This window comes from Mobula hypostoma, chromosome 2 (genome assembly GCF_963921235.1).
Source record: "Mobula hypostoma chromosome 2, sMobHyp1.1, whole genome shotgun sequence".
Lineage (NCBI taxonomy): Eukaryota > Metazoa > Chordata > Chondrichthyes > Myliobatiformes > Myliobatidae > Mobula > Mobula hypostoma.
In genome coordinates, this window is record NC_086098.1 from 36958810 (window position 1) to 36985905 (window position 27096).

At 39.7% G+C, this 27096-nt stretch overlaps 1 protein-coding gene across 2 annotated transcripts in view; it reads left to right on the forward strand.

Annotated features, from left to right (window-relative positions):
* mtmr9 (myotubularin related protein 9) overlaps positions 1 to 18977 on the forward strand; it is a 119965-nt gene extending 100988 nt beyond the window's left edge. The window contains exons 7-10 of one of the 2 annotated variants that reach the window (XM_063035583.1): positions 871 to 1012; positions 7358 to 7578; positions 12284 to 12435; positions 16100 to 18977. In XM_063035583.1, the coding sequence (XP_062891653.1) occupies positions 871 to 1012; positions 7358 to 7578; positions 12284 to 12435; positions 16100 to 16263 (679 nt within the window). In that variant the 3' untranslated portion in view covers positions 16264 to 18977. Of the gene's footprint in view, positions 1 to 870; positions 1013 to 7357; positions 7579 to 8463; positions 12226 to 12283; positions 12436 to 16099 lie in introns of those variants that run through there. The other variant, XM_063035590.1, reaches the window with a different exon arrangement.
* Positions 18978 to 27096: the final 8119 nt, after the last annotated feature.

Sequence of the window (27096 nt, forward strand, 5' to 3'; positions counted from 1 at the left end):
GCCTCTGAGATGGAGATCACAGGGTCATCAGGTGCAGCAGGGATCTTCACAGCTGTAGTTGTGTTCTCCCTTTCAAAGCAGGCATAGAAGGTGTTGAGTTCATCTGGTAGTGAAGCATCGCTGCCATTCATGCTGTTGGGTTTCGCTTTGTAGGAAGTAATATCTTGCATTCCCTACCAGAGTTGCTGTGCATCTGATATAGCCTCCAGCTTCGTTCGAAATTGTCTCTTCGCCCTGTTGGAGAATAGTTGCGAGCTGCTGTATATCATAAACAAAGCACTTTTATACTTTTTAGAGAGACGAGGAATTGGGATGCTCCAGTGCATAACATTCCTCCATTGTCTTATTCTGGCATTTGTTCGTTAGAAACTGTGTCTGTTTACCTCTATTATCAAAACTTCCCCTGTCATAAAAAAAACATGCAGCTTCTTATATAACACACACACACTTTCCTATTATAAAACACATACACACATACAGCTTCTTATCATAAAACACACAAACAGACTTGTAAGCCTTGCATTCAAACCAGCAAAACACCTTGGGATTTTGTGGGTTCCATTTTGTCACTTTACATTTTACAGAAGTTACAAATTCATAAAGACTTTAGGGTTACAGATATATTTACACAATCTGCAGAATTGCTTGTTTATGATTTGAATTTCTCATTTTGTTTGCAATCAATACTAGTAGAGACTAAGATAAAGCTTTAACAACAAAAACATTTTATTTGGAATTGTAACATTGGGAGAAGTAATTTTTTGGGGCGCTTGGTGATCCATAGAGTTCAAATTTGTATTTTTCTTGAGGTTATTCATAGTACAACCTACTTTTTTTTTCAAATAATTCTTTCTGTTTCTCCTGTTTTAGAGAAGGTGCATCTGTATTGGTTCATGGCAGTGAAGGCATTGACTCCACCTTGCAAGTCACCTCTCTTGCCCACATTATCCTAGATCCACAATCAAGAACAATTAATGGATTTGAAGCCTTAATAGAACGTGAATGGTTGCAGGTATAATGGATCTAATTTGGCTGCTTTTGCTCATTAATATGGAATTATTCTTTTAAAAGATGTAGCCACAATATAAATATGTTTAATATTGTTGCTATGATTTGGTTGCAGTTGAAGGAAGTGAGAGAAAGTAAGTGAAAGTTAAGGTTAGTGTCATACGTACGTACAGTTGCAAGAAAAAGTTTGTGAACCCTTTGCAGTTACCTGATTTTCTGCATTGATGACTCATAAAATGTGATCTGATCTTCATCTGCCCTATAAAAGACACACAAAAGTCGGGTTACTAACAGAGCCTGCTCTTTTCAAGAAAGATCTGTTTATGTGAATCATGCCTCAATCAAAACAACTTTCAGAGGACCTTAGAAGTATTGTTGAGATGCATAAAGCTGGAAAAGGTTACAAAAGCGTTTCTAAAGACCTGAATGTTCATCAGTCCATGGTAAGAGAATTGTCTACAAATGAAGGAAATTCCGTACTGTTGCTACTCGCCTTAGGAATGGACATCCTGAAAAGTTCACACCAAGTGCACAATGTGCATTCGTAAAGGAAGTGGGAAAGAACCCAAAAGTAACAGCAAAAGACCTGCAGAAACCTGTAGAACTTGCTAAAGTCTCTGCTCATGTGTCCACTATAAGAAAAACACTGAACTAAATGGTGTTCATGGAAGGACACCACAGAGGAAACCACGGCTCTCCAAAAAAAACTTTGCTGCATGTCTCAAGTTTGCAAAAGACCCCTGGATGTTCCACAATGCTTCTGAGACAACATTCTGTGGACCGACGAGACAAAGATGAACTTTTTGGCAGAAGTACATACCGCTATGTTTGGAGGAAAAAGGGTACTGCACACCAACATCAAAACCTCATCCCAACTGTGAAGCATGGTGGAAGGAGCAACATGGTTTGGAGCTGCTTTGCTGCCTCCAGGGCCTGGACAGCTTGCAATCGTTGAGGGTGCAACAAATTCAAAATTGTAACAAGACATTTTACAGGAGAATGTCAGGGTAGTGGTCTGACACCTGAAGCTTAATAGAAGTTGGACGATGCAACAAGACAATGATCTGATACACGAGTAAATCAACAACAGATTGGCTTAAAAGGAAGAAAATTTGTGTTTTGGAATGGCCAAGTCAGAGTCCAGACCTTAACCGAATTGAAAGAGCTGTTCATGCAAGGTAACGCAGAAATACTGATGAACTGAAACAGTTTCATATGGAGGAATGGTCTAAAATTCCTCCTCACTGCTGTACAAGTCTGATCAGCGGCTACAGGAAACACTTGGTGAGTAATCTTATGAGTACTTTATGACCACATTTTATGAGTAATTTATGCAGAAAACCAGGTAATTGCAAAGGTTCATAAGCTTTTCCTTGCAACTGTACATGTAAGCAGAGTTGCATTAAAATACATTTGAAATAGCATCGCACACACGTAGCATCGGATACAGAACATTCCCAAGAAAAACATAAATGATGCAAGAAAGAGCACAGTGAGAACAATAGAAACAGCCCATTGTTGAAATGAAATTAGAGCAAATTTTATTATCAAAGTACATGTATGTCACCATATATTACCCTGAGATTCATTTTCTTGTGGGCATTCACAGTAGGATGCTACAATAGCGTAATGGTTAACATGACACTATTACAGCTTGAGGATTCCAGAGTTCAATACCAGTGCCATCTGTAGGGACTTTGTATATTCTGCCCGTGACCTCGTGGGTTTCCTTCGGGTGCTCTGATTTCCTCCCATAATCCAAAGTCATATGGGAAAGATGGCGCCAGTGAACTACGGTGATGTTCTGCAGGCTTTATACAATACCTCTAAATATAACTCTTTGAATTACTCTAACTGCAATCTGCATCATGTTACTCCCTTTTAAGCAATGTACTGTTAAATTGACTTAATGAACTGCATATTTCATGATCTTCTGATGGACTCTGTGGATGACTCTCAAGCTAGCAGGTACAGCACCTTTAAGCAGATGATGGTTCATCACCATGGCTGGAAGCGAGGCAGGAGTGGGGTCACTCCAGGCCAAAACAGAGGAATGAGACCACAACCACCACCCCCCACCCCCCACCCCCAACCCGAGCATCTTCTTAACAAATGTGCCATCACTAGAGAACAAAACTGAGGACCTGAGGGAAAGATTGCTGTATATGAAGGGAATGAGAAAATGTTGTGTTGTATGTGTGACGGAGACATGGCTTACTCCCAGCATGCCAGATATGGCGATGAGACCTACAGATTCCACATTTCACAGGATGAACCATTCTTTTGATTTGGAAAAGGCAAAAGGTGGAGGTGTATGTTTCATAGTAAACTCTCAGTGGTGGTATGATCCGGCAGTTTTGTTGAATTGGTGTACACAAACCTTAAACACTTAATAGTCAAATGTCATCCATTCTATTTAACTTGGAAGTTCTCCAGAGTCCTGGCCACAGTTTACATACCACCAGTGGCCAAAAATATTCAAGTGCTTGAGATACTGCATGATGCATCTTCAAACACAGAACAGTCCATATTGACGCATTTCAAATCAAAGCAACGTCAGCCAGGCTTGTTTGAAGAAAATCCTGCCAAACTACCATCAGCATATAACCAGTAGCATCAAAGGTCCCATCACTGTTATACTAAGATAAAGAGGGCCTACCATTCTTTGCCCAGACTGCATTTTGATAAATCGGATTACTTGGCTGTCATTCTACCTGCATTCAGGCTGAAGCTAAAGAGAAAAGGTCCAGAGATTAGGACAAATAAAAGGTCGCGGGAGGGAGAGGAGCAGCTACATTCCGAGTGGGGTGACTGGGCCATGTTCATGGACTCATCTGAATGAATACACCATGGTTGTCACAGACTTTATTAAAGCAGTTGTAGACAAGTGTGTCCCCACAAAACCATTCAGAGTCTTCCCCAACCAGAAACCCTGGATTAACCATGAGATCCGCAATCGTCTTGAGGGCCAGGTCAGAGCTATTCATGGTGACCGAGAAAGCTACAAGAGGTCCAGGTATAATCTCCGGAAAGCCATCACGAGCGAAGTGGCAATTCCGGACTAAACTTGAATAAACAAAGGACGCTTAATAGTTGTGACAACATTTGAATGCTATCACCTCTTATAAAGTAAAATCAAGCGGCATAAGTGACAACTTTCACTTCTACATAGCCCTCCATATTTCTTTCATTCATATGCCTATCTATGAGTCTTGTAGATGAACCTTAAGTATCTGTCTCTACCACCATCCCGGCACTGAGATCTGTATACTTACCCTTCTGTGTTTAAAAAAGAAAGAATGAAGGAAACCTACCTTTATCTGGCATCACCTATAGTTTCCTCCAGTCACCTTAAAATTGTGATGTCTTGTATTAGCCTTCGTTACCCTGGGGAAAAGGTGCTTGCCTTTTTCTATCTTTGATGTGCCGTTGCCACAATGTGAAAAATGCAGCTTTATTGTGCACTATTTTACCAAAGCAACAACTGCTAAATACAGCAGGTCGGGCAGCATCCGTGGAAAAGATGGGTTGACGTTTCGGGCCGGAACCCTTTGTCAGGACTGTAGAGGGAAGGGGCAGAGGCCCTATAAAGAAGGTGGGGGGAGGGTGGGAAGGAGAAGGCTGGTAGGTTCCAGATGAAAAACCAGTAAGGGGAAAGATAAAGGGGTGGGGGAGGGGAAGGTAAAGAATAGGGGAAAACAGTGGGTAGTAGAAGGAGGCGGAACCAAGAGGGAGGTGGTAGGCAGCTGGGGGAGGGGACAGAGTGACATAGGGATAGCGGAAGGGAAGGGAGCAGATAGGGAGACAGATTCTGGAAAGGTGTAATAATAACGGGGTTGTCATGGTAGGAGATTTTAATTTCCCAAATATCGATTGGCATGTCCCTAGAGTGAGGGGTTTAGATGGATTGGAGTTTAAGTGTGTTCAGGAAGATTTCTTGACACAATATGTAGATAAGCCAACCAGAGGAGAGGCTGTACTTATCTTTATTGGGAAATGAACCTGGTCAGATGTCAGGTGTCTCAGTGGGAGTGCATTTTAGAGATAGTGATCACAATTCTATCTCCTTTCCCATAGCATTGGAGAGGGATAGGAACAGACAAATTAGGAAAGCATTTAATTGGAGTAAGGGGAATTATAAGGCTATCAGGCAAGAACTTTGAAGCATAAATTCGAAACAGATGTTCTCAGGGAAATGTATGGAAGAAATGTGGCAAATGTTCAAAGGCGGTTGTAAATCTAGTCAAGTAGAAAAGAAAAGCTTACGAAAGGTTCAAAATACTGTGTAATGATAGAGATCTAGAAGATTATAATGTTAGCAAGAATGAATTTAAGAATGAAATTAGGAGAGCCAGAAGGGGTCATGAGAAGGCCTTGGCGGACAGGATTAAGGAAAACCCCAAGGCATTCTACAAGTAAGTGAAGAGCAAGAGGATAAGACGTGAGAGAATAGGACCAATCAAGTGTGACAATGGAAAAGTGTGTATGGAACAGGAGGAGACAGCAGAGATACTTAATGAACACTTCACTATTCACTACGGAAAAGGATCTTGACAATTGTTGGGATGACTTACAGAGGACTGAAATGCTTGAGCAAGTAGATATTAAAAAAGAGGATGTGCTGGAGCTTATGGAAAGCATCAAGTTGGGTAAGTCACCAGGAATGGATGTGATGTATCCCAGGCTACCGTGGAAGGTGAGGGAAGAGATTGCTGAGCCTCTGGCGATGATCGGTGCATCATCAATGGGGACGGGAGATGTTCCGGAGGATTGGAGGGTTGCGGATGTTGTTCTATTATTCAACAAAGGGTGTAGAGATAGCCCAGGAAATTATAGACCAGTGAGTCTTCTTCAGTGGTTGATCAGTTGATGGAGAAGATCCTGAGAGGCAGGATTTATGAACATTTGGAGAGCCATAATATGATTAGGAATAGTCAGCATGGCTTTGTGAGAGGCAGGTTGTACCTTACGAGCCTGATTGAAGTTTTTTGAGGATGTGACTAAACACACTGATGAAGGTACAGCAATAGATATAGTGTATATAGATTTCGGCAAGGCATTTGACAAGGTACCCCATGCAAGGCTTATTGAGAAAGTAAGTAGGCATGGGATCCAAGGGGACATTGCTTTGTGGATCCAGAACTGGCTTGCCCACAGAAGGCAAAGAGTGGTTGTAGAGGGGTCATATTCTTCATGGAGGTCAGTCACCGGTGGTGTGTCTCAGGGATCTGTTCTGGGACCCTTACTCTTTGTGATTTTTATAAATGACCTGGGTGAGGAATTGGAGGGATGGGTTAGTAAATTTGCTGATGACACAAAGGTTGGAGGTGTTGTGGATAGTGTGAAGGGCTGTCAGAGGTTACAGTGGGACATTGATAGGATGTAAAAATGGGCTGAGAAGTGGCAGATGGAGTTCAACCCAGATAAGTGTGAGGTGGTTCATTTTGGTAGGTCAAATATGACAGAATATAGTATTAATGGTAAGACTCTTGTCAGTGTGGAGGATCAGCGGGATCTTGGGGTCCGAGTCCATAGGACACGCAAAGCTGCTGCGCAGGTTGACTCTGTGGTTAAGAAGGTATACGGTGCATTGGCCTTCATCAGTTGTGGGGTTGAGTTTAGGAGCCAAGAGTTGCAGCTATATAGGACCCTGGTCAGACCCCACTTGGAGTACTGTGCTCAGTTCTGGTCGCCTCAGTGTAGAACGATGTGGAAACCATCGAAAGGGTGCAGAGGAGATTTACAAGGATGTTGCCTGGACTGGGGAACATGCCTTATGAGAATAGGTTGAGTGAACTTGGCCTTTTTCCCTTGGAGCGACAGAGGATGAGAGGTGACATGATAGAGGTGTATAAGATGATGAGAGGCATTGATCATGTGGATAGTCAGAGGCTTTTTCCCAGGGCTGAAATAGCTAGCACGAGAGGGCACTGTTTTAAGGTGCTTGGAAGTAGGTCCAGAGGAGATGTCAGGGGTAAGTTTTTTACACAGAGAGTGCACAGAGAGTGGTGAGTGTGTGGAATGGGCTGCCAGTGATGGTGGTGGAGGCAGATATGATAGGGTCTTTTAAGAGACTCCTGGACAGGTACATGGAGCTCAGAAAAATAGAGGGCTATGGGTAATCCTTGGTAATTTTTAAGCTAAGGATATGTTCGGCACAGCTTTGTGGGCCGAAGGGCCTGTATTGTGCTGTGGGTTTTCTATGTGTCTATGAAAGGCAGACCTGATTTGTACTACTACTTTGTTCTCGTGAATGTTGGTTGTTTGATGTCCTTATCACCTTCTGCATTGAAGGGAAGATTTTTTAAATACCCGAAATAATTATACTCATATTGCTTATTTGTTTTAGGCTGGCCATCCATTCCAGCAACGGTGTGCTCAGTCTGCGTATTCCAATTCCAAGCAGAAGAATGAAGCTCCTACATTTCTCCTCTTTCTGGATTGCTGCTGGCAGATCCAGCACCAATTTCCATGTTCATTTGAGTTTAATGAACAGTTCCTAATCGTGTTATTTGAACACGCTTATGCCTCCCAATTTGGGACCTTCTTGGGTAACAATGAAAATGAAAGGTGAGTGGCCCTTGAGATAGAAATAATTTGTTGCATTCCCCAAAGAGTAGCTTTTCCCCTCAACCTGCAATCGTCCCATTTCCTATTTTCATATAATTCTTTTAACTATGAGAACAAGAAAGTCCGACTTCTCCATTGTTGGTGACCAAGTGATCAATGTATCTTTGTGGAGTGGGTTTGGCTTTTACAGTTCTCATTTCACTTTTTGGTTCTTTCTTTGTGAATTGTGATCATTGCTAACATTACATTTATTATCTATGCTTGACTCTATCTTGAGCTTAGCACATAATCCATTCCTCCCCTGGATGTATTTAAAGTGATTGGATACCACTTTAGTTCAGGCTTCAGAGTTGTAATAATGGCATTCAGTCCATGGGTTTACCAAAGACACTACATTTTAATCCTGATGTGACCATTAATGTGTATGGTTTTCTAAAGTTGACCCAAAATGAGTGTATCTTTGCAGTATTCGGGGTTTTTTTTGTAGCCACAACTAATTAATGTTTTGAGTAGTTTTTTGATAGCTGTAGTTTTTAATGGTAAGTATTTACATATTGTAGTAGACACTATATTAACTAAGGCATGTTAGGCAAATCATTTAAAAAAGTAAGTTATCCGGAGTTGTAATAGGTGTTACCTGTGGTTTAGTGATGAAATTTGTTAGGGTTTGAAGTTGGTAAAGAAATTGAACTTGAGTCCCATGAAGGAGAGGATAGCACTGTCCTTGATGCCATCTTTCAGATGAGCATGATTTTAGCACAACACTCCCTGATTGTAGTAACTGTAGCGTATTGGCACAATGCTGGAAATGGCGGGAGGAGAGAGAGCAGCGCACTGCGCGTGCGCAGCCCTCCGATGAAAAATGATATCATATCCATTAAATAGGGGCCGTGGACAATTCTGATTTGATGGAGACGGATGTGAAAGCACAGAGGAACATCTGGAAAAATTCCTGAAATGCTCGCTCGCTGCTGTCGTTACTGCATGGCCGGGAATCTTTCAACGGGTAGGCCGCAAAATCCCCGGCTTTGCCTGCTGTTGGCGACCGAGATTGAGGTCGAATCGTTCGGACAGAGATGGCGCTCAGTGCTCGGTGTCAGAGAGCTGATTCGGAGGCTCGAAGTTTTCGGATGACTCAGAGATGGATTGTGGTCGGGCATGGCAGGGAGAGTTTTTCTTCCTTCTCCCATCTGCGTGAGATGTGGGACATTTCAGAGACTTTGAACTTTTACTGTGCTCATGGATTTCTTCATCAAGTTATGGTATTGTTGCACTGTTGTAACTATATGTTATAATTATATGGTTTTGTCAGTTTTTTCAGTCTTGGTCTGTCCTGTGTTTTGATATCACACCGGAGGAAATATTGTATCATTTCTTAATGCATGCATTACTAAATGACAATAAAAGAGGACTGCGTGTCTTCATAATCTAATAGCAACTGAGGTTCAATTCCATCGCCCTCTGTAAGGAATTTATACAATTCTCCCTTTGACTGTATGGGTTTCTTCTGGGTGTTGCGGTTTCCTTCCATGTTCCAAAGACCTACTCTGGTTAGTAGGTTAATTGGACTTGTGAGTATAATTGAGCAAATTATTATAGTATAGAAGGTTATTTAAATTAGGGAAGTGAAAAGGAATATAGTGGTAATGAGAAACAGTATACTGGGAGAGACACAATATGTTTATTTCCAGGCACAATTAAGTCTGAAGGCCTTGTTGCTTGGCAAATGCTGGGGTTAAGAACATCTCTGCAGTCCCATTTACTGGAGTCCATGTAGGAACAGACTTCATAGTCGAAGGGAGGAAATACTTTTCAAGTGAAGGATCAACTGTGATCTTATTCAGTGGTATGTCAGGCAAATAAAATTAAATCCTTGAACTTGTCAGCATTGAGAAAGGCCATTTCACCCTTCCTCTTTGAGAGAATTCTGCAATCCCATTACCCTGCCATATCACCATTCCTTTCTTAAAGCTATATTATTTTACTGGTGGCACATTCCTTTCCACATAGTTTTTTCACATGATCATTGTACTTGAAAACATTGCATTTTGATTCCTTTTCCAGGTCATTCAATCACAATTAACCTGATCTTGCAGCAGAGATAATTAGAATATTATAAATTCAAGATCACAGATCACATCTACTTAAACTTTGGGCAATGTTTTTTTTTTCTCTTACAATGTAACCTAAGCAGATGAAGTAGTTCTAGTATTTCTGACTAATTTTTCAACAGTTGGAACTAGAAATATTGGCACAGGTCTGGAGATTTTTAGACTAAGCACTATGATAGGTTTTTACCCTTACTAGTAAATGGTATTCCAATAAAAACAGTAAATATATGATTCAGTTCTTTGAGTTATTTAGAAAGAGGAGGAATGTGATGAATATTAGCATTTACCACACAAAATTTTCTCTCTGATTTTGGGTTTTGAAGTTTATGAGGCCAGAGGAAGAAAATGTGATTATTTCCTTCCTCCACAGGGAGTCATTTTTTTTAGAGATTTAGAAGCTGCTATAAAACTAATTTACCTAAAATGTCCAAGAAAATTCTAAAATTGCACTAATTAGCAATCCATCAAAAGTAATATTTATTATCTTCATGTTGTGTATGTATCTTCAGCTAAGATCAGTCTCTAATTTTATGACATAATCTCCTGGATTTTACACTTGTTTATCCAGCAGCAGCACTGGTTGCTGACCTCAAACAGATGGCTACAGCAATTTTGCATTTGGTTTAGTCTGGCCATCCTTTTCTCACTGTTGTAGCATGGATGAAATCAGCGGAGAGACAGGGTCACTGATAGATACAAAGCAGCTTCTTTATTCGACACAACAAGCAGGCATCATACAGAGACGCTTTCGGGAGAAAGGTCTGCTAGCTCAATGTGGGCTCGATATTTATATGCTAAACACAAAGGCAATCACTACTTAAAAAGTTATAGACAATGCATAGACAATGCTTCCTATTGAAGCTACATACAAAATATCACACCATCCTTTCCTTCCGACACCAACGTGTCTGGGTTGGCATCCACAGTCTTTAGGAATGCAAGTTAAGTCTACGATACATTTATTTGGCATTTCCCGTGCTAACATAGAAGACAATTAATATTTATAATGTATAGATAATACTGTCTTCGAAACTACAGCATCAGGTCAAACTATGGCGTCAGAAACATCTGGTATTCACACCCTTTTAGGAAGCGCATTGTTGTGGACTCAATCCACAGTACTTTGTCAAATAGAAGTCTGGTGGCCAAAGTCATTCAAGTGTAAACAAATCATCTACCCAAAAACTCACTCTAACACTCACATGTGAGTTGCTCTCAGGCTTCAGCTCAAGAAAATCACTGACCTGCAGCTGCAGCGGAAGATTTTTAAATTGGCTTATCATGCAATCACATTAAAGAATTCTCCCACATAGTGGAAGTAAACTAAAATGTAGTTATGCATGCTATACGTAAAGATGGGAAAATACATTTAAGATTAAGGTAGAAGCTTTTTAATTTTCATTTTAAATATGGTTGCAATTGGCAGTTCAATAAGCTGTCACATCCTCATTTTTAGGTAAGCTTGGTGTTGCCCTGGGCTGGTCTTTCTACACTCCCCTTTGAACCAGGGCTGATCTGAGGACTTGGTAGAAGTTGTAGTGAGGAATCGAAGTATACAGGTTATGGTGGTATTCATTCCTGCTACTTTTGATGGTTAACAATCCTGGATGCCCGTTTTTGACCAGATCCGTTCTCAGTCTATTCCATTTGGTACAATTTCAGTATAGCGCAACAGAAGAACATTCTCAGTATGATGCTGAGACTTTATCTTCACAAGATTACATGGTGATCCCTTCCTCTGTAGATGGATAAATCCATTATAGGTGGAATGAAGTCAAGATGGTTTAACCCTTATGATGTTTTGCTTGCTATTTGCTACATACTGTACTCTGATTGGTAACAAAGGTCTTCAGGAGTCGGCCAGTATTGAGTCTGTCAAGCCATTCTTTGTAGTAAACAATGCATTTTCATCCCTCTGCTGCTCCATGCTTCCAAGTGTTGTCCAACATGGAACACTAGCTCATTGGTTGAGGAAGGACTGTATTGATAATCAGGAGGTATATGTGCTCATGTTTGGCCTGATGCAGTGAGTCTACAATCATTGTTGAGAACTCTCAAGGCTATTTCTTTCCATTGGTGTACCAAATTCTGAGGAATTTTTTTTTAGTTTAGGGGGTTCTTGCTTAAAAATTCTTTTTCATGCTCAATTATTAACAGATTGGGGGGTTTAAATTACATATCTTACTTGGAATTTGTGTCTGTATACATTAACTGTTATTAATGTGATCCCGATTTATTTGTATCATTATTATTGTTATGCTTATTAACCTGAAACTTAATAAAAAGATTGAAAAAGAAAAAAAAATTCTGAGGAATTTCTATGGATTGTTCATCCAGGCCTCCAGATTGTTTTTGGTAACTTAAATGCAAACCATAAGAGGTTGTGACAGAGAACAGTTTCAGATGTCGGATTTAAGATGTGCTGACTTGCGATATGAGTGAGATTATGTTGGAGCACCAAATAATTTGATTTGTGTTATTTGATAAATTAGTAACTAAGTTTATTTTAAGCTAGGTGCTGGTAAATATGAATTTATATTACTTGATTACTTACACAGAAAGATGCTGAAATTTATTTTTCTTTATTGGTCCAGGCGCAAACTGAAGCTTCAGCAGAAAACTGTCTCTCTATGGTCTTGGGTGAATAGACCAAAAGAGCTGGAAAAGTACTTAAACCCTCTGTATGAAGCAAACAGTTTAGTCATCTGGCCTTCAGTGGCACCACAAAGTTTACAGCTTTGGGAAGGTGATTTCATTCTTCTACAGATTGTGATTTCCTCAGTTTGTTTGTTTTTGCCAACTTCCTGACAGTGTTCAGCAGATACTCCTACTTTACACACAATATTGTGCTGTTATATATATTTCTGATGACTTTGTAGAGGTTAAACATAGTCACTCACTTCTTTATGTACTCCCAGCTCCCAATCGTTTTAAAGTTAGTTGTATAGCTTTGCATTTATTTTGGATTCAGTGGGGCATAGGATTAAATTTGCTTAATTAGGGTACTGATATTCGCAAATGTAATGCACTTTCTTGCCAGGTTTGGGATTGGTGGTGTTAGTTCATTTATACTGTTCTGTTAAACCAGAATCCTAGAGTATCAGGCCAGAAACACAAATTCAGTTCCCACCGTGGACTTCTACATTAAGGATTTTAAATAGTCTATATTTTTTTAAAAAGTGTATTACCAATTGTAAATTGAAAAATGCTGGAAATTAAAAATACAAACAAAATATGGTAAAAAAAATACTCAGCAGGTCTAGCATCATATACATCTAGCCTTTCTAGAGGAACAGAATAAACTCAGTGTAACCAAAGTGTTTCCACTATTTTCTATTCTTTTGAAATACTCATTTGCCACTTTATTAGGTATGCCTGTATACCGGCTCATTAATGCAAATATCCAATCAGCCAATCATATAGCAGTAACTTAATGCATAAAAGCCTGCAGACATGGTCAAGAGGTTCAATGGTTGTTGAGACCAAACATCAGAATGGGGAAGAAATGTGATCTTTAACCATGGAATAATTATTGGTGCCAGACAGGGTGGTTTGATTATCTCAGAAACTGCTGTTCTCCTGGGATTTTCACACATAACAGTCTCTATAGATTATAGAGAATGGTGTGAAATTAAAAAAGCATCCAGTGAACCATCATTCTGTAGGTAAAAACCCCTTGTTAATGTGAGGGGTCAGAGGAGAGTGGCCAGACTGGGAGCGGCCACCAAACAGGAAGGTGACATTAACCATGTGTTACAATAAAGGTGTGCAGAAGAACATCTCTGAATGCACAACACGTCAAACCTTGAATTGGATGGGCTACAACAGCAGTAAAGGAGATGCCTAATAAAGTGGCCACTGAGTGTATTATCAGCAACTAAGTACAGACTGGATTGCTCCTAGTGTATAGAATTGCTATCAACATTATTGATGCACACAGAGCTGAAAGGATTTAAATAAAGAATTAATTAATTAGATCATGGTGCAGAGATTATATTTTTGATTTACTTTCAATTATCTTCATTGTAATTTTCCTGTTATTTATCACTTGAATTGCATTCTGATGCAGTCCTGGGTCACTGGTAGAAGGTGAGAGAAGCACACCTAATATTCATTGACTTTGTCAGTAATCTACCTTTCAGAGATGTGGCTATCTTGGACAGTATATAGGTGAAATCACCACCTAATCCTTCAGAAAAGAATGCACTTTTTCATACTGAGATCATTCCCTATTGTTTTGAATGGCATTTCCAGTGTGCTAGAATAGGACAGAATCAAAACAGTAGTAGCAGCATCTCGGTGCAATCTGAAACATTATTAAACAGTGAGGTTGTCAATCCTAGTTTAGCAAGTCCTTTATTAGCAAAGTATAGACACGCCCAAGGACAGGCCAGTTGGGAGATGAAAGGCCATTGTAACCATATAACCATAACCATATAACAATTACAGCACGGAAACAGTCCATCTCAGCCCTTCTAGTCTGTGCCAATCTCCTACTCTCACCTAGTCCCACCGACCTGCACTCAGTCCATAACCCTCCATTCCCTTCCTGTCCATATATCTATCCAATTTAACTTTAAATGACAACATCGAACCTGCCTCAACCACTTCTGCTGGAATCTCATTTCACACAGCTACCACTCTCTGAGTAAAGAAGTTTCCCCTCATGTTACCCCTAAACTTTTGCCCTTTAACTCTCAACTCATGTCCTCTTGTTTGAATCTCCCCCACTCTCAATGGAAAAAAGCCTATCCACATCAACTCTATCAATCCCCCTCATAATTTTAAACACCTCTATCAAGTCCCCGCTCAACCTTCTACGCTCCAAAGAATAAAGACCTAACTTGTTCAACCTTTCTCTGTAACTTAGGAGATGAAACCCAGGCAACATTTTAGTAAACCTCCTCTGTACTCTCTCAATTTTATTGACATCTTTCCTATAAATTCGGTAATCAGAACTGTACATAATACTCCAAATTTGGCCTTACCAATGCCTTATACAATTTCAACATTACATCCCAACTCCTATACTCAATGCTCTGATTAATAAAGGCCAGCATACCAAAAGCTTTCTTCCACCACCCTATCCACATGAGATTCCACCTTCAGGGAACTATGCACTATTATTCCTAGATCCCTCTGTTCTACAGCATTCTTCAATGCCCTACCATTTACCATGTATGTCCTATTTTGATTAGTCCTACCAAAATGTAGCACCTCACATTTTTCAGCATTAAACTCCATCTGCCATCTTTCAGCCGCCCACTCTTCTAACTATCCTAAATCTCTCTGCAAGCTTTGAAAACCTACCTCATCATCCACAACGCCACCTACCTTAGTATCATCTGCATACTTACTAATCCAATTTACCACCCCATCATCCAGATCATTAATATATATGACAAACAACATAGGACCCAGTACAGATCCCTGAGGCACACCGCTACACACCGTCCTCCAATCTGACGCACAGTTATCCACCACTACTCTCTGGCGTCTCCCATCCAGCCACTGCTGAATCCATTTTACTACTTCGATATTAATGCCTAACGATTGAACCTTCCTAACTAACCTTCTGTGTGGAACCTTGTCAAAGGCCTTTCTGAAATCCATATAGACAACATCCACCGCTGTACCCTCATCAACTTTCTTAGTAACCTCATCAAAAAATTCAATAAGATTTGTCAAACATCTGTCAGTAATACTGATATCTAGGTAAATTAAGGGGAAAACTGAAATCGCTTACAGATCAGTTTATATGATGAAATCTTATTCAAATCTTTATTACATTATTCCAAAGTATTCTTGGCCAGGTCCTCATTTTCTACTCTTAAGGACATACACAATTCTTCCTGCATTCTAACATTCACCATAGTCTAATCAATTTTACTTGCTGGCCTTTAGCTCTATTTTTAAACAATTCAACCTTTTAAGTCCTTGTGTGATCTTGCGGATGAAGCTCTTTCATTCAGTAGACTATTAATCAGATCCTCTGGTTAACTCAACAGCAGTATGACTGCTTCCTCAAAACTGCCCCAATGTCAGCCCCCTTGTTTCCTTTGAAATAACAGTTAACGAAATTCTAGATAACTGAATTTTTTACTATTTGTGGCCATACATCTCTTTTTGTTAAATCTCCCATGAAGTGTCTTAAACATGTACAGTAATTCCACATGACTAAAGGAAGTGTACATCACCTGCCGGTAGTGCAATCATCACAAAGATGTGGAAAGGTGTTGTTTAGTCTTTCGGAGAAGGCAGAAAAAAAAAGTCTATCCAGATTAAAATGGTTCGGCTCTGTGTAGTCATTAATAGTGTGCACTGTCATGATGTAATTGCTGTAGATTTTTGCAGATATAAAGAAGACTGGCTATATCTTAAAGGAAATTTATCTAAATTTTCAATTCTAGGTGTATTTCTCCGATGGAATCGTTCGTCAAAATATTTGGATGAGGCCTGGGATGAAATAATCCATATTATTGAATACAATAAGGATTTACAGGCAAAAGTAAATGCACTTCGACGTCAGTTAGCTGAACTACAAACAGAAGATGGAGAACTTGAAAGTCCTTGAAAAATATTTAGCAATTATTACATTTTCCTCAATTGAAAAAAGTAATACTTTGTATATAATGCTGCGTATGGGTTAATCCTTAAATATATGTAAACATCAAGTTATCTACAGGAAGAGGACGTTTAGATAAACCCTCACTTTTAGTTACATGGTAATAATTCAGTTGCCCTGAAAACTACTCTTGAGGAGAAATATTTTTCAGTACGGTTTTAAAGTAAATCTGCAAATAGAGCTGCTAACCATCAAGTTTTGAAAGGCATTCCTTATATAGAACCTTGCCTGTGTACCTCCGCTTTCCATCTTAATGTAGTGTCACTGCTGTTTACTAGGTCCTATCCTTATGGAAAGTCTGAGCAAATCATTGATTATGGGAACCGTTAAACAATCAAATTATTGAATCAGAAGGATGAATGAATTATGGAAGTATTAACACATTGAGAACTTGTTAAAATATACCTTTGTTTAATTTAAAAATTAACATTCAGAAGCAGCATCTTTTTAGAAACGTATTTTGACATGAGGTAATATGTATCTCAATGGGAGAGTATAATTTAATGTAGGTAATGTACTTCAGGCTGCAAATCTTTGGCCAATGCAAAGAAAATTACTAATTTGAGTTTGATACTTCTAGTAGCTATTGTGCTTAAATCTATCTCTACTCTGGTTGGGAAAAAATGACTTTGTTGGAAATGATCTTTTCACCAGTTACTAAAACTTACTCATGCAGAAATATTGCACATACTACATGTCGCAGGTAATGATTTCTGCCGACAGTGCCGGATTGCTATTGATAGATGTTCAGACCTATTTGTTATCACTTGAAGCTTTAGAAACACTCATCGTGCTGGTTATCGTACTAAAATATGAAACAAATCGGAGGCAATGATTCTTTTCAATGACAAATAGGATTTTTCAGACTGAGGTGAATTATGTAAATTATTACTGTAAGTTCATTTATAATGAAATGATCAGCTTATTTTAATTTGAAATGGAAGAGGACCAAGCTAGCTGCAAAGATGGAAAGTTTTTTTTTGTATTCAGCAGACAAAAATAACTGCAAAATTAGACAGCAAAAGTTCCTGTCAAGAATATTAAAGACTGTTCTTCGAAGGGCAAGGCATTAATACGTGGATGTAATCTATTTCTGGATTGTGAAACCATTGTTTGCACTTTATGAAGAATATACTTCAGTTATATCATCATCTGGTGGTAACTTGTTCTATGAAATTAACATAGTAAATGTTAAATGAATCCAGGACTACTCTAAGTAGAATATCTTCATAAAATTTAGTGGCTGCTTTTTTGTAACAGACCACTAAGTTGCACAATTCAAGTATATCATTTTGCTGAAGAAACTGTAGTTAAGAGGATTTGAAAGTACACTATGTGCACGTTTCTAACAATCATTTCCAGTCTTTAGTTGGACTCGCACTTTAACCTTCAACCTGCAAAGTCATTGAAATTTTAATCTGCATTTGCTTGTAATTCTTTGGAATTCTTGCTTTGCCAATTATCATTTGTAATGATCTTGAAGTAATTGTTGCTGATAAAGTTGCAAAATCAATGTAGGAAATCATGGCACAATACATTTTTCCATCTCTATGCAAGTGCTTGTTTAGATACTTAAAAAAAGTATATTTCTGTCTTTGTTACACTACATTATAAAAACTGGATATTTTGGAGGGGAACACAAAGTCCAATATATCAGAGATGTCCTTGGAGGTTTTTGAAATTGTTTTGACTATTATGTCAAATTACTATTTTTCAATATTCTGAAAATTGTATAATTGAATAAATGCTTATAGTTCCAGAAAGTTTGGATCCAGAAAGTATGAGAGAATATGGTCACATTAATAGAACAATGAGATACTAATAACATGTTCAAACCTCTTTCTTGTAGAGTGAGTGTTTTTTTTTAAATGTTACAACCTATTACCCTTCAACCTGAAATCCCATCTCATCCAAGAGGGAAAACAGTGACCTCTTCCTTTGTGGAGCCAGTTCAATTTATGCCAGTTTTGAGCTTACGGTAGAGTCTATGGTCAGGTAACTTTTAAAGTTAGTGTGACTATTGCTGATACAATTTTGCGATAAACCTCATTAAATACTTTCACAAAATAACTTCATGTTCTGTATTTATAGTCCATTAAAGATGGATACATTTCAAGTACAGTTGGGAATATATTTTTTTCCCAGTGGCAACATGATTTTGAAATAGATGATGTAAATGCTAATTCATTTAGATTGTATCAAGAAAATATGACTTGCAGTTCTGATAGTTGCCCCTTTTACCTTCTGTAGTAGGAGCTTGCTTAATAGGGACAGTAGAGAATCTTGAAAAGGATGTAATTTTTCTCAATAATTAATCTCTCATGGACTGGAGTAATTAGCATTAAAATGTTCTGTTAGTGTTTATGGTTGTGAAACATTTTATGCTAAAATCAGAAATACTGTTAAATCATTTTATAATACTGTATGACCAATGTAATGCATGTATATGAAAACAGCTGATTTCAAACTATGATTATGTGAACCAGATGATATGTAGGTGATGCGATAGTTGAAGTTAATGCAACTTCAGTCTTTCTGCAAATTCAACGGGATGTTTATTTGTGTGAACTGTTATCTTTAATTAAGTACTGTCTAAATTATGTTATGCATGCATTGCCTTGAAATGTAATTTTTTTGGCATTAAATGTTTTAAATACACATGACCCTAGCTGTTGTGTTCATTTATATTTATTTTCAACAAAATCATTTTGCATTATTTTAATTTGACATTTTGAAATGAAATTTAAAATTACAATCAGGGGTTATATTTCTTGTTTAATTCTTGTATGAAATTCTGGGTCCCATGACTCCCCAAGTCTAGCAGTATGGGAGTTCTCTGTCCTATTAATAATTAAACCACTAATTCTTAATCATTGCATTCCGATCTGTAAATCTGATGTACTGTAAGTTCAACTGTATGGCACTGAAGTTTAAGATGCTCTACAAAAGTTTAGACACCTTGTTCTTCATATGAACTAACATGCACGACATGAACTAACAGGATCACTGACTTAATTTCAGTCTGGTTTTGTAGGTTCTGAGGTACCTGATGAGGCCACTGTGTGAGCTACAGACACTTCCACAGATGGGAGAGGTAAGTAATTCAGGAGGTTGTCTTCTGTTTCTGCTACACACAGTGGATTTCTGCATGCTTATGGTGCATGGTTTCAATGTTTGTCTCCTCTCAAGTACTTCTCTACTTTGAGTACTCGTTGGCGATAGATTCCCAGAAGTCACTGTGGATGAGGCATTTCTTTGCGAACGCTTTGCACATAACCTTGAATCTTCTGCCTGCCTGGCAATTGCTTCTCTTGACTGAATAAACTATTTTGCCTATTATTAACCATGTTATAAAATTAAATGTCTTAAGGTTATACTAAGGAAGAGAAGCAATAACTAAAAGTTTTGGTAATTTTAGTGCAAAAATTGAATTAATATTTTCATAATTAAGTTATACTGTAATTAGTCATTTTTAATATTCTGCTTGTAAATTACAATAGTATTCATTCAATAAGGCCCTCGCTAGAGTGGCTTTATAAAATATGCCTTCATCAGATTTCTGAACAGTCCTTAAAATTTCACAACGTATATCAGTAATAATGAACCTTATTTTGATTCTTTCTCTCCCTCTCACATTGACTAACTCTACCAGCTGTCATTGTCAAAAAAGGGGAGAGAGAAATGGCAGTGAGACACCAATGGTAACACGAGTTAGAAGTGCATGTTATTTTCAGTGTGTGGCTTGCATCACAGCTGGGAAACCATCGTTGTGTGCTGGGGGGAAGTAATGTACAGCTGATGGCGATGTAAGTGGAGCCTACAACTCCTGTGAGTGGCAGGTAACAGTTGGATGAAATAATTTGTGTTTGCACCTCCCCCTAGTCTAATTGTCATATACTACAGCACAGAAATAGGTCTTTTAGTTCATGCCAAATTGTTATTCTAGCTAGTTCCATCAACCCACATGTACCATTGCCCTCCATATCTCTCCCAGATGTACCTGGCCAAAGTTTCTTAAATGTTGTAATTGAACACACAATCACCACTTCTGCTGGCAGCTCTTCGACATTGGCACCACCCTCTGAATGAAGAGAGCCCCTTAAACATTTCACCTTTAACCCTAAACCTATGATATCGAGGCCTGGTCCCACCCAACATCAGTGGGGAAAGCCTGCTTGCATTTACCCTATGCATACCTCTCTTAAATTTTCCTTATTCTCCTATCACTAGCATTGATTTCTAAGTGTTAACTTTAATTAGTCTAATTTGAAGATAGCACTATGAGAAAAATCCTGAGTGATAAGACATCCCAGATATAAAGGACTATATAATAACACAACATTTCACATCACAGGTGGTGGCAATTCAGCCTAATAGATCAGAATCAGGTTTATTATCAGTATGACATCAAACATGTTTTGTTGTGGTAGCAGCAGAGTGCAAAGACATAAAATTACTAAATTACACAATCAATAAATAGCACACAAAAAGAAACAGAATAACAAGGTAGTGTTTATGGGTTTGGGGAAGTATTCAAAAATCTGATGACAGAAGCTGTTCCTAGCAATGCTAACCTAAGTGTCCTTTGTTTCCTCCTAAATTGACATCAGTTAGTCACCTCTCTATGACATCAACTTAGAGACCAACCACCTCCTACGTGGTGCTAGTGGTAATTAAGGAAGGGAGTCTTTGAAGACTGCAACCTATAGGTGTAATGTTCAATGTCTAGCAAGTGAGACAAGGAAATGCACTGACTTTGAATAGGTGTATTAATAATTTATTTACAAACAATAAAAATTAGACCAAGCATTCAAGGCCCCCAAGTTACACACTACAAAGCTGAATACTCATCAAACATGCATACATTCAAGAAATATACTTGGTTAGAAGTGCACACAGAGCATACTTCCCCAAATGGTCTCACCTGAAACAAAGGAAGAAGAGAGCAAGCCCCTTCCATGTACTATTTTATACATCCAGGACATTTGAAATTGGACACCAGGCATCTATCCAATGGGAAAAGCAGCTGCACCTTCTAAACTAACCAATCACAACGGAAGCGGCTTTCAACAATCGGAATAAGGCATGCCCCCACAGGACGATAGGTCCAAACAAAACTTTGGTCTATAGAACAATCATCCTTCTCACATTAATATATGGGGCTGATCTCCAATGAGTAGAGGCCCCAGAGACACCAAACACTCCTTATCCATTAACCTTTTTTTCCCAGGATCTTGGCCAGCCTTCACGAATGCAGTAATCAGAAAGATGATTTGAAGAACTATCATAAAAAGTAAATGGGAAGAAATTTAAACAGAGATTCCAAAATGCTTTTAGTTTCCATTTTTGAGACCCAATTTCTGGGAGAAAAACTTTGCTTATTGGTGCTGCTTCCTGCACCCATGCTGAGCTCGTCAATTTCATCGACTTTACTTCTAACTTCCACCTTGTCCTCAAATTCACTTGGTCTATCTCGGACGCTTCTCTCCCCTTTCTCGATCTCTCGGTCTCCATCTCTGGAGACAGACTATCCACTGACATCTTCTACAAGCCCACTGACTCTCATAACTACCTCAACTCTACCTCTTCCCACCCCGCCACATGCAAAAATCCATTCCCTATTCCCAGTTCCTCCGTCTCCGCGGCATCTGCTCCGAGGATGAGGTTTTCTGTTCCAGGACATCTCAAATGTCCTCTTTCTTTAAGGATCCTGGTTTCCCTTCTGCTGTCATCAATGATGCCCTCACCCGCATCTCCTCCATTTCCCGCACTTTGGCTCTTACCCCATCCTCCCACCACCACAACAGGGACAGAGTTCCCCTTGTCCTCACCTACCACCCTGCTAGCCTCCGGATCCAGCACGTTATCCTCCGCAACTTCCGCCACCTTCAACAGGACCCCACCACTAAGCATATCTTTCCCTCTCCGCCTTTCGCAGGGATCGGTCCCTCCGCGACTCCCTGGTCCACACGTCCATCCCCACGGATCTCCCACCTGGCACTTATCCCTGTAAGCGCAAGTTCTATACCTGTCCCTACACCTCCTCTCTTGCAACCATTCAGGGCCCCAGACAATGCTTTCAAGTGAGGCAACACTTCACTTGTGAGTCTGTTGGGGACATCTATTGCATCCGGTGCTCCCGGTGCGGCCTCCTCTACATCGGTGAAACCCGACGCAGATTGGGGGACCGCTTCGTCGATCACCTCCGCTCCATCTGCCAAAACGGACAGGATCTCCCAGTAGCCACCCACTTCAACTCTGCTTCCCGCTCCCATTCAGATATGTCCATACATGGCCTCCTCTACTGCCATGATGAGGCTAAACTCAGGTTGGAGGAGCAACACCTCATATACCGTCTAGGTAGTCTCCAGCCCCTTGGTATGAACATAGAATTCCCCAACTTCCGGTAATTCCCTCCCCCTCCCTTCCCCCATCCCAGTTTCACTCCGCCCCCTCCCTCAGCGGCCTACCACCTCCCTCTGCTACCCATTGTGTTTTCCCCTATTCCTTCTTCACCTTTCCTGCCTATCACCTCCCTGCCTCCCTTCCCCCACCCCTTTATCTTTCCCCTTTCTGGTTTCTCACCTGGAACCTACCAGCCTTCTCCTTCCCACCCTCCCCCCACCTTCTTTATAAGGCCTCTGCCCCTTCCCTCTACAGTCCTGATGAAGGGTTCCGGCCCGAAACGTCGACCGATCTTTTCCACGGATGCTGCCCGACCTGCTGAGTTCCTCCAGCGTGTTGTGAATGTTGGTTATGGAACCTTTGCATCTGAAGACATGTATGATGAGTGCTGGTTATATTCAAGGTTTGTGAGAGGCCAGAATTGGAGAACTGATAAATTCTTGGAGGTTGTGGAGCTGGAGAAGGTTACAGAACCAGGAAGGAGCAGGGCATAGGGCAAACTAGTGCTGTTGTTTATTATTAATCCAGGTGCCTAAACCAAAGTCTCACTGTCGGATTAGGAATGACGACCACAATACAACACTGAGATTTTATATTTTAAAAAAACACCTTATTCACTCATACCCTTCAGGGGAGGCAACGTGCTGTGCTTTTATTCATTCAGCATCGAAACAGGCCCTTCAGCCCACTGAGTCATGTGTTGACCATCAATAATCCTTCCATTTTATTCTCCACCCCGCCCCCATCCCATCAATTCTTTACTCCAGATGATAGCAACCCACACATATTTGGAACGTGGGAGGAAATTCGTCCAATCACAGGGAGAATGTGCAAACTCCACACAGCCAGCAGCTAAGGTTGGAAATGAATCTCTCACTGCAGCTGTGAAGCAGTATCTTTATCAGCTGCATCCCTACCCTTACCTCGCCTGACCCATGTCTATGTGACTCCGGACCTATCCCATGTGGCTGATCTTCAATGTCTTGTAAGTGACTTACAGTTTTTTGCTCAAATAGAGAAGCACATCAAATATTTCACTAGCATAGCCAGAGTGACCTACAAAAAGTAGTGGATACAGCCTAGTCCATCACAGGTGAAGCCCTCCCCACCAATGAGCATACTTACAATGAGCACTGCGTTATCCATCATCAAGGATGCCCACCATCCAGGTCATGCTCTCTTCTTGCTGTTGCCATCAGGAAGTTGGTACAGGAGCCTCAAGGCCCACACCATTAGGTTCAGGAACAGTTTTTACCCCTCAACCATCAGGCTGTTGACCCAGAGGGGAGAATTTTACTCACCCCAAAACTGAACTGATTCATCAACCGATCGAGTCACTTTTAAGGACTCTACAACTCATGTTCTCGATGTTTATTATTTATTTATTATTTTTTCTCCTTATTTTGTATTTACAGTGTTTGTTGTGTTTGCACATTGGTTGTTTGTCTTTGTCATGTGCAGTTTTTCATTGATTCTATTGTGTTTCTATTTACTGTGAATGCCCACAAGAGAGTGACTCTCAGGATCGTATATGGTGACATATATGTACTTTGATAGTAAATTTACTTTGAACTTTCAACTTTGAATCATGGACAACCTACAGGAGGCACCTGAAACCCCTGAAACAATACCACCAACAATCCTCATGAAAGGTTCTGCGGATCAAGTGGAAGGATAACTGCACTAACACCAGCATACTGAAGGAGGCTGACATGAATAACCTATCCACCACAATAAAGCAACACCAACTCCAATGGTTAGTAGTCTAACTCGCGTCTCCCCAAACAGATCCCAGCCCTTGCTGGGCTTCAAGGATAACAACAAAGTCAGCCCAAAGAAAATTAACTTTACATCCAAAAACTGGGAAGATATAGCACTCAATAGATACACTTGGAGGAAATCTGTTCAAAGAGGAGCTGCCTTACTTGACAGTGACCTCCACAGTTGTACAGAGAACGTAGCAGCTGCAAAAGAGAAAACTAAACAACCAAAAGACCCAACCACTAACCACAGCCACCACTTTCTCTTGCCCCCAATGCACCAGAATATGTGGATCCCAGATCGACCTCCATAGCCACCTGAGGACCCACCAATAGACAACCCCTTTAGAAGAACATCTTACTTGACTTTAGTGATTGCACTACACTTCTCCTATCAATAAAGGAATATCTAATTTGTTATACTTACGGTCTATGGTCAGAATCCCCCATCAAACCAATATAAAAATATTTTTCTACACAATTTTATTGAACCTTTTCATGAATTTGAAGATCTCCATCATGTCACCTCTTTTCTAGAGTTATATGGATGATTGGTTCAATGTTTATTCTTCTATCAACATCACAGGCAACAGAAAATCTGGTCCTCATTATAGGGCTCCCTGCAGTGTTACCAGATCAGAAGATCTGTCTATAGAAAATGGATCAGTAAATATAAAATCTTTCACATCAAAGAAATGTTTAGAACACGTTCATCAGTGAAATTTGACACCTCTCTCCATTTTTCTGAATCCTTTTATTTTCATCTTAGGAGACAAACTGTCTACTGACATTTACCACAACCCCATTGATTCCCTACATCTCCTCCCACCCAGTATCTTGTAAGTTTCTCGAAATCTGACATAACTTCTCTAAATGAGGCTTTCTATATTCCAATACCAGTTACATCTTCCTTTCGCACTCCTTTCTGTTTATTTTTTTGCAGGGACTACCATCTCCATGCCTCCCTTGTTTGCTAATCCCTAACTGTCCAACCATCCCCCTTCCCCTGTATGTGCAGGGGTTGCAGCATATATTCCAACATCTCCTTCCTCACCACCACCCAGGGACCTAAACAGCCCTTCCAAGTCACGGAAAGATCCATTTTAAAATAATTTTAAATTAAAAAAACAGTTGCGCATTTGATTACATTTCATTTTGAGAAAATGGATTGATAAATAAATTCTTTTACATCAAAAAATACATAAAATACATTTGTATTAGAGCAAGAAAGTCATGGCTTGATCAAATGGAAGTAATGAAATGAAAATTAAACTATGTAGAAAAGCCTTGATGAGGAATATAACAGACTTAATTGACTGTATACTATATCATCAAAATACTGACAAGAATATGAAAAGTAAAATCAATTGCTGTCTGCTTGCTTGTAATTTGGAGTTATTACAACATGGAAACAGGTTATTTAAAACCAAGAACCCAGCAAACAATGTATTGGAATGTATAGTAGAGCTAAATAAAAGAGGCAGAGTTGTAGAGCACTACAGCACAGATGCAGGCCTTTGGTCCATCTAGTCTCTGCTAGTTTGGTCTTCTGCCTATTCCCATCTACCTGCACCTGGACCGTAGCCCTTCATACCCTTTTCATCCATGTACCTATCCAAACCTCTTAAAGTCATTCTTCTGCTCTTAATATATAATGTACAGTTTTTTTGGTAGAATCTCAGGTGGTGAAGAGAGGGCGTACAGGAGTGAGATATGCCAATTAGTGGAGTGGTGCCGCAGCAACAACCTGGCACTCAACGTCAGTAGGACGAAAGAGCTGATTGTGGACTTCAGGAAGGGTAAGACAAAGGAACACATACCAATCCTCATAGAGGGATCAGAAGTGGAGAGAGTGAGCAGATTCAAGTTCCTGGGTATCAAGATCTCTGAGGATTAACCTGGTCCTAAATATTGATGTAGTTATAAAAAAAAGCAAGACAGTGGCTATACTTCATGAGGAGTTTGAAGAGATTTGGCATATCAACAAATACACTCAAACACTTCTATAGATGTACTGTGGAGAGCATTCTGACAGGCTGCATCACTGTCTGGTATGGAGGGGGGGGGTGCTGCACAGGACTTAAAGAAGCTGCAGAAGGTTGTAAATCTAGTCAGCTCCATCTTGGGTACCAGCCTACAAAGTACCCAGGACATCTTTAGGGAGCAGTGTCTCAGAAAGGCAGCATCCATTATTAAAGACCTCCAACACCCAGGGCATGCCCTTTTCTCACTGTTAGCATCAGGTAGGAGGTACAGAAGCCTGAAAGCACACACTCAGCGATTCAGGAACAGCTTCTTCCCCTCTGCCATCCGATTCCTAAATGGTCATTGAACCCTTGGATACTATCTCATTTTTTTTTAATATGCAGTATTTCTGATTGTTGCACATTTTTATATATGTATAAATATATTCAATATATGTATATTATAATTTATTTATTTATTATTGTTATTTTATTTTGTTTATTTTTTTCTCTTCTATATTATGTATTGCATTGAACTGCTGCTGCTAAGTTAACAAATTTCACGTCACGTGCCAGCAATAATAAACCTGATTCTGATATGTAGAAGTCCTTGTGATTTACCTTCACCTTGTCTGCCAGAGCAACTTTGTGCC